Consider the following 9,672-nt stretch of genomic DNA (forward strand, 5'->3'; position numbering starts at 1 on the left):
AGTGTTTTTGATCCTCTTGTAATTGTTCTTATTATTTAGGCTAAAGATCATTGTAGGTTTTAGTTGTTTGTTTTCCTTATATTATTTTTTATGCTTCCGTGGCCATTGTTAATCAGTGTAAATATATAGAGAAATTTTATCAGTTTGTCCCTACAAAAACTCTCATTTCTTAATTACTTGAAATTAATTAAATTGATATAAAACATATTCAGAAAGTATGTGTTACATTTAGTCCCTAATATAGTTTATTTTTATAGTTTTCGTTTTATTAATAATAGTTTTTGTTCATTTGCATTGTGTTTCTAATTTGTTTAAGCGTCATAAGATTTCACGATATTTATAATAGTATTAACTCATAAAATTTATATGTATTGCATAAGGCAAGATACATTTTCAAACCTTATTTTCGTTCAATTTCTCCAAACATAATGGTTTGGTTCAGAACTTTATTTTGATATTTTTATGGTCCACTTGATATGGTATAATCGTCGTCGTTATATATGTGGAATGCTGACATTTGGAAATCAAATTTTATATACGAAATGCAAATGGGTTCTTCGTCGCAACAGACGGAATGGCTTCTACTATACACTTTTAAATCTAAAACTAACGTTATATTTCATGGTTATTAAGATCCTGATTTTGATTGTATGATTGCAATCTTAGATCCTACAAATATCATAATCACACTAGAATCTATCTGAAACACAACATATATATATATATATATATATATATATATATATATATATATATATATATATATATATATATATATATTAGGATTTTAGTATCCTACATACTAACTAAGATCTTAAAATTTAACTAAATATTATCAACTCTTCCATCTTTATTATACACTCGAACATCAAATTTGTGTTCATAAACTTGAAATCAATCATCGTAGCTTGTAAGAAGTCCTATAAAAGATCACCACTTCATTATTTCATCTCTGATTAAAAAGAGCATCCACATTTATACTATTCCTTTTATGTTTTCTTTTGTCTTTAGTTGTATATGTTTACACCGATCTTATTTTATTTCTTTTGTTAAAATGTTTTCTACTTGTTGCAATTTGTAGGAAAAAAAGTCTTAGTTAAAAACAAAGTAACAAGTTTCGTAAAAACACACCTTAAGAGCAAATTTAGAGGTTTGCAATCAGAAACAAAAGAAAATGACAAACGGTAAGTAGGTTTCAAAATCGTTTAAAATACACCATCGTTGCTTGACCTATTCAAAAAAATACCATCCAACTAATGACGTTGTTCGAAAAACACCAACAAAGTAAACAATTTGTTCAAATCTTAGCCATTAGTAATTGGCATGTGTAGGTTACAGGAAAGGACTTTACCTGGGAAATTAATTAAGGAAAAACATTATGACATGTCACTCTTACGTGGATTAAGGGGAAAAAATCAAACACATTTCAGTAATCGGAGGGATGGTTCATTTACACAGTAGTTATCTTCTTCTTTGCTTCAAGCACCAAGATTGCCCCTCCTTCTCAAAATCAAATAGGTCACAAAAAAAATTGGGTCCTTTCCTCAAAATCAATCGATAGAATTCAAGAAATGCTCCAATCGAAGAAGTACATAATTGTGAACAGGAGGGAGTAGAGAACTTGTGAACATCTCTAGGGTCCGATCTTGTGTCGATCGATCAACCAGTTATCTTTTTTGTGTCAAGCAACAAGATCACTCCTCTTTCTCAAAATCAGATCGATACACCACAATTACCAAAATAATTGCAGCCTCTCCACAAAATTAATCGTTGGGATTCAAGCAACGCTCCAATTGATCGACAAACCACAACCCCACCCCATTTTAAATCGGTACCAGACAACATAGCAATGAAAAACCTTTTGTTGCTTTCTTTACTCACGATCGATCATAGGTATTTCTCTTTCTTTTCCATCTTGGTTCGATGACAACCTCCTCTTCTCCCTCCCTATTCCTTTTTTTCTAGATTTACAATGACGAAGTTGTTGATGGCATTGATTGGTGATGGTGTGTAAATGAAGGCTTCATATGGTTGAAGATGAAGGCTAGAATCAGGAAAGGGTGAAAGGGGTCCTTATCAAGCTTATGGTGTTGGTTCGGTGTTAGTGTGTGTCAAGATGGCAAGGGGATGCTTCCTATGATGAATTGTGAAGGTTAATTGTGTGGTGTATGATGGGTTTATGGTGGACGAGAGGTATAAGGTGTACAAGGGTATGGTGGATTTATCAATGTTGATTAGATATGCCAATTTACTAGCTAAGTATGCCAACTCATCCGTTAACATGAAAGATTCAGTTAGGTAAGGTGAAATTTGAACAAAGTGTGTATTTTGTTGGTGTTCTTTTGTACAAAGCTCTTAATTGAACAGACAAAACTTCAATGATGTTTCTTGAACTATTTTGAAACTTATGTATGGATAAGTTATTTTCCCTCAAAAAGAAAGTAACAAGCAATATTTTAAAAACCGGTTTGACCCAGTCGGTCGAACCAATTGGACCAGGAACCGGAGAATAGAATGGTTCAACTATCATCGGTTTTATGTTTATTTCTGAACCGAAAAAAGTTGACTGGTTTTTACAAAAATCCGGATGAACCGATTAAATTGAATAAAACACATGGCATTGAAAAATTTTGCATAATAAACTTTGGTGTTTTTTCCAATCTATTAAAATTTTTATGAATAAAAACATATGATAAATATTATAAGTTTTTTGATGTGTTTGTTTTTATTTAGGACTTTATTTTATTTTTAATGCATATGGATTAATGTAAAACTTATAATTATATGTTATTTTAATATATTTAAATTGATTTAAAAGTTTTTTTTCATTTTCATGTATATTTTTAATGTCTGAACTTGTGGACATTAAATTATTAATTTACGTGTGTGTGTGTGTGTCTATATATATATATATATATATATATATATATATATATATATATATATATATATATATATATATATATATATATATATATATATATATATATAGAGAGAGAGAGAGTTAGGTTCATATTTCATATGTGGATGAAAATTTATTGTGCAGATGTAGGAACCAATAGGATTTTAGGAAAAAATAAAATATTAATCAATTTAATAAGGATATATTAGTAATATTACATACGGATTAAATCTCATTCCAGATGAAAAATAACCAGGTGAATTAAATCCTTCAATTCGATACAGTGAACAACATTTAGTTCCCTGATAATGTCATTGTAGATTTGTAGTTGTAGATAAAATCTCAATTTAGGATTTATAGAGTGTTCTAATTGATTTTATTTCTCTAATTGAATGCACATGCAATCGTTTGATTTTATGAATCCAAAAAACATTATGATATTATAAGAGATTTTTTTACAATATCAGTTTTTGTCACTGTGGAACAATAACCAACAACAGTCAATGCCATTATTTAATGACTAGAAAATCTTCTTTATATTTACCACAAGGTGCATGGATGATTTACACAAACTTGTTATGAAATGTGTACCTGGGAATCAAAATTTGTATTGCTTTCTAGTGATGGAAATTAAAATTTGTATTACTTTCTTAAAATGATTGTTGGACAAATTTAATTAAAAAAACTTGATGATTATCATATGATGTTAATGTACTTGTTTTATCTTTAATGTTTCATAACATATTGATTTTCTATGTTTTAAAAAAATATGCAAGTGATTTTTTAAAAAAATTGTTTAATTTATACTGATTTACCGATTGATTGTGTTTGAATTATGTTGACAGTTTTTTTCCCCTATATTGTTAAAAGACTATCATCACAATTGAGATTCATCATACCGACATATCAAAATATAACATAAGGTACAAGTTACTAAAGCAGAAAACAAGAATCAAAACGAAGATTCTTTCAAAAATGACATTGTATTCTTATAGGATAAAGATTTTTTTAAGAATAACTTACTATAAAACATTGTACTCTTAAAGATTGTAAAAAAAATTAATAGAAAAACATTGTATTTTGATAGGTGACTGTAAATTTGTTTTTTATATATTTTTGGACTTTAGATTCTTGAATAATGTTAATAATAGATAATTATTCATTAATAATGTTGTTATTCTTCAAGTTATGGTTCAAATATTTGTTATTTTTTGGTAGGTCAATTCAATTAAAATTTGTATTCGATCAGAATATGCATTCTTATAGAATGTTCGATTTTGGAAAATTATTATCTTTAAAATAAAATTTAAAATTTTTAAAAAATTAATTATTCCATAAATCCAAATATTTCCTATTTTAAATAAAATTTAATGGATTAAAATACCCTTAAGTTACCATTTCATTTAATTTGAATGCTTTTATCAATTTTCTTTATTTTAATTAAATATGTAAATAACTTTCTTAAAATAAATTAAATCACCAGCCCAAATTCATTCTTACATCCCCAGAATATTTATCATCTACGTTATAATATATATATATATATATATAGAAACTCGACGATCGAACCGTTAAACCGGTTAAACTGAAAATCTAAACCCCTTAAACTGAAAATCGGTTGCGGCTCAACTAAAAAACCAGTTCTTAAAAAGTTCATAACAAGCATCACAAAAACATACCTTAAGAGCAAATGTAGATGCTAGATCATTTTTTAGTAGGATCATATAAGATCACGACAATTTTTAACATCGATATTTTTTTTTTGTAAGTTTATAATAAACAGATTAATTTGTTGTTTTTTTGGTATAGATTCAAGTCAATCCGAATGTTTTCATTTGATCAAAGATCTATATGTTCAATGTCTAATTAGTACCAGAAACTAATTCCATTCATGGCACGTTAAACAAGCGACCAAGCTCAAATAAATCAAGGGGTCTGATTCACAAACTAAGACCAGACTCAACTCGAATTTTTACATATCATCTTCTCCATCTTAAGCTCTCACAGGAAAAACCCTAACTTCATCAATTACAGGGCCACAAAGAGATCCAAAATCATCAGCCCTAGTGTGATAATACGAGCTGTAAAAAGTCACTCTAGTTCTCGCCGACAGCGCCTTAAACTTCATGCTCACCACCTTCGACTTCCCCTTTCCTTCCGATTTGAATGGAGCTTTCAGGGTGTCTTTTGCAGCAAATGCTTCAACCATCATGTCTCCATGGCACCCGTTCTTCGCGTCTCCAATGGCAAATGATAGGCTGTAGAGTTTGTTTGGGATTGTTCGGAGGATTTGTGCGATGGCGCTTTCTCTTCCGGCGACTAGTTCGATGGCGGCGACGCCGGAGGGGACGTTGAAGTGTTTGTTGTCGATGAACTTAACGGCTTTTAGAGACTCGATGATCCATCCGGGGAGAGGAGATGTTATGTCTTCTTGTCGAGGAGGGAGGAGGACGCCATTGGAGGAGTTGAATAACCGGTGAGGTCCTTCCTCAAATCCGCCATTTTTCACGATATTAACTGCAAAGAAAACAATCAACGAGCTGTTAGATCTAAGTACAGATCTGGATAGTTTTCTTCAGATTTAGAAGTTTACTTACGGCGAGTAGGTCTGGGAGGGAGGAGCTCTTTAATGGCGACGGCGTCAATGAGAGGACCACATTTGGGATCTTCTTGTACACCAGGGTTATGGAAGGTTAACCTCACTGAGCTCGAATTCGCTTTAAATCCATAAGCGTAGACATCGCCACCGTCGCTGCTGTAAAGAGTCTGCAGCGGAAGGTCACCGGACTGCGGTGGCACCGATACTCTCAAAACCTCCTCTTGCGCACATGTCCTGGAAGCACCAAACGTCACAGCATATAAAGATCCAGCTTTCACAGCTATATTTTGAGAGATTGTAGCTTCGTTCCCGAGTCTGACGGCGTGGACGCCGTGTGCCACCGGAAAGTACATTCCACCCGGCTGAGGTCCGCCGTGGATGTACTCAACTAGACCGCTGATTTCCCATTTGGGTAATGCGGTTTTACCCAGCAGGACTGTTTTCTTTATGTCGGTTGCTTTTGGTGGTTCTTCGAAGTTTCCATTTGGCAAGAGACCTGCACAGGGCACGAGTAACAATGGCGTTAATGGTGTTGATCATTAGTGGGTGTTAATGAAATCAGAATCTGAAGCGAAAGATGGTAAGATACCTTCCATTGGAGTTGCAGGGGGACGAGCAGCAAGAACAGAGGTGGAGACGAAGATTAAAACAAGCAACATGGAGATAAGTTTCGACATTTTTACAGGGAGGAGTGGGATTTGGATGGCGAAAATTAGGGTTTTGTGGTTGAAATTTATATGGAAAAATGGGGGGAGAGGGAGAAAGAGGAATATCTTGAGAACGGAGACATAGGGTCTGCTTGTTTGGATGAACGGTGGATTCTATTTGAAGAAAGCGGATGATGACAGACACGAGGGATGTTGGGGTGTGCTTCCTTTTTTTTACTAAGATTTCTCCTTGATTCGTGCAATCTAAATTGTTGTTATTTATAAAGTAATTTAATCTATGATTTTGAGAGATTCTGGCAGAAAATCAATGTAACTTTTTAAGTGTTTGGGATAATACCATGTGTTATATCCATCATTAACCATTATAGTGGTGGGTGCCACCTAATCACCACATTCAACCATTAAACCTATGGATACCCACCACAATATTTTTCTTATTTTTTTATTTTTAAATTAAAAAATATATATTTTTTAATTAATTAAAATGTAGAGAAAGATAGAGAGAGATAGAGAGACATGGAGAGAGAAAAAAAGTTATTGGATGTTGTTGTCCGTGCTCCCCACCACATTTGACCACGAATTTTTCCACCACTAGCCACCACTAAGAGTATGGGGTGGTGTTCACATTTTTTGTTCGTGGCCATATAGACCACCAACATACTCGTTATGAGTATACCATAAGGCCTAATGACTTAGAGAGGATAACGAAAACTATTTTAAAAATATGTTTTTTAGTTGAACCATTATTGCAATTGGTTTTAGGTTCATTCCTGTTCGACCGTTTCTACTTACAATAAAAATCTCCCTACCTAATAAAAGAGTAGCGTATTTGTCACATGTCAATCAATTAGAGTTTCACATTAATTATTTGTCACTTGTCATTCTAAGGTTTTTCCTCATTAATTAAATTTCCACTACTTCACTCCTCCATTTTACACATATCAAACACCTCAACAAAAAATTTATTTGTAATATCTATTGCCTAATTTATTAAATTATTAATTTTTTTTATCATTGCTCAATAATCACCTTATAATTTAATTAAAATTATTTTTACCTTTCTAATTCGTGGTGCCCACAGGTTATAAACTAGTATATATATAAATATAAGTAATAGATCAATTTAAATCATAAGTTTTACATCAATCTATATAAACAAAATATAGTATTAAATGAATACAAACGCATTCAAAAATCTTATAACATTTATCATGTATTTTTATTAAAACAAATGTAAATAGATGTAAAAAAAAACTGCTATGTAAAATGATTAATTTTCATATGTTTTATTTAATTTAACCGGTTTAATCATTTATTTGAAAAAAACGACCGATTCATTTTAAATAGACATAAAATCAGTACTAGTTGAACCGCTTTCTTCTAGGTTTCCGGTTCGACCGGCCGGTTCAAATCGATTCTTAAAACATTGGTAATAAACTTTTAATTTTTTTCACATTTAGCCACTGAAATTTTTTTCGTATTGATTTACCCATAAATTATTTGAAACTGTTTATATTTTACCTTTATAACCGGTTACAACAAACGGTCATAAGGGTTGTAACACCGTAAATTTCAAAATAATTTTTCACAATTTATAAAAACATATGGGAAAATGACTTGTAAGGGTAACAAAGTATAAGACTTGTACAAAAAATACCATTGAACTTTTTTTTGTACACATATCACTAATCAACTATAGCTTTTGTACACATATGACCATTAAATTTCACATTTGTTCAAAAAATACCATTATACTACCGATAATAATAGGTCGTTAGCCACGTAGCATGCCATGTGGCTGCTGACGTGGATTTTACTGTTTATTATGTACACATTATACCATTAAACTATTTTTTGTACACATTATACCATTAAACTTTTTTTTGTACACATTTTACCATTAAACTTTTTTTTATATACATTTTACCATTAATGTTATATAATTTATTGAAAAAAATATCATTTCAAAAAAATATATCTCATTACATAAAAGTAGGTTTCCCATCATCTGATGTGGATTTTACTGATTTTCTAAATTTTAGTAAACTTATTATTATAAGTCATTTTCCTATCGGTAAACAACGACATAATTTCAATGCATTTTTTTAATCATCAACAATAATCAAGAAGAGGGGGGATTATAATAAGGTAACATGTACAAAATGTTTCATGAGTTTATAAGTGTGCCTCAAATGTAATTTCCTAAGAAAATGACTTATAAGAATATGTTTACAAGACATTAGCTAAAATAATGAACAATTGAATATTTCTTCGCCGCTCCAGATAAAAGTCTCAAGTTCAAACCTTGTGGGTTTCAATTGATGTATGACCAACATAAATTCACAATGTAGTTGTAAAAGAAAGTCCTTAATATCATTGTAAAAAACAAATCGTTTCCCCCAAACCTTACAAAATCAGAGAGTCACAATAGGTGATGGAAAACCCATTTTATGTAAAAATATTAATTTTTTTAAATGATATTTTTTGAATAAATTATATAAGATTAATGGTAAAATGTGTACAAAAAGTTTAATGGTAAAATGTACACAAAAAAAGTTTAATGTTATAATGTGTACAAAAAATAGTTTAATGGTATAATGTGTACATAATATACAATAAAATCCACGTCAGCAGCCACATGGCATGTTACGTGGCTGGTGACCTACTATTACCGGTAACATAATGATATTTTTTGAACAAAGGTGAAGTTTAATGGTCATATGTGTACAAAAGTTATAGTTGATTGGTGATATGTGTACAAAAAAAAGTTCAATGGTATTTTTTGTACAACTCTAATATTTTATTACCCTTAAAAGTCATTTTCCCAAAACATATCTCATTAACTTTCCATAAAAACATCAAGTTTAAATCTCAATTCACATTATACAAAATCCCAAGATCAATGTATATCAAAAATCCCATGCGTGTGTACAGATCAAGCCGGCGCCTTCCCACGGTCATCGCTAGTACCTGAAACAACAACACTAACACTGTAAGCACAAAGCTTAGTGTAACACCGTGAATTCCAAAAACAAAATTTTCATTTAAATAATCATTTTAATATTAAAAACACTTGTTTAAAATCTTATTCACATTCGAATTACAAAACATAGTTTCATTTTCATTATAATAGAAGACCAGGATCCTCCAAAACACAACTCTTTCTTCGGTGTGTACAATCGAACCGTTGCCATCCCGCGTTACTGTAAGAACCTGAAACAACATAACATAAACAACGTAAGCACGAAGCTTAGTGAGTTCCCCAATATACCTTACGCACATACGCCTTCCGGCCCGGACCTTTCGGTCCACATAACATTGCCTTCCGGCCCGACCTTCCGGTCCATGTGTCTCAGGGGACTTCCGTCCCTGCTGGGTAAACCTTCCGGCCTTACCCACGCCGACCTTCCGGTCCATCACACATCATATCGCCTTCCGGCCCATAACATATTCGCCTTCCGGCCCATAACATACATAGCACATATAACATATAACATACCACA

The 9,672-nt window shown here is 31.8% G+C and overlaps 1 protein-coding gene across 1 annotated transcript; it reads right to left on the reverse strand.

Annotated features, from left to right (window-relative positions):
• Positions 1-4,768: 4,768 nt before the first annotated feature.
• On the reverse strand, positions 4,769-6,368 carry LOC111912653 (protein DUF642 L-GALACTONO-1,4-LACTONE-RESPONSIVE GENE 2). Its single transcript, XM_023908401.3, has 3 exons — positions 6,091-6,368; positions 5,500-5,997; positions 4,769-5,419 (listed from the first exon to the last, which is right to left on the reverse strand). The coding sequence occupies exons 1-3, from the start codon at positions 6,176-6,178 to the stop codon at positions 4,896-4,898; spliced, it is 1,110 nt and encodes a 369-aa protein (XP_023764169.1). The 5' UTR covers positions 6,179-6,368; the 3' UTR covers positions 4,769-4,895.
• Between the last annotated feature and the right edge of the window lie 3,304 nt (positions 6,369-9,672).

This window comes from Lactuca sativa, chromosome 1 (genome assembly GCF_002870075.4).
Source record: "Lactuca sativa cultivar Salinas chromosome 1, Lsat_Salinas_v11, whole genome shotgun sequence".
Taxonomy (NCBI): domain Eukaryota; kingdom Viridiplantae; phylum Streptophyta; class Magnoliopsida; order Asterales; family Asteraceae; genus Lactuca; species Lactuca sativa.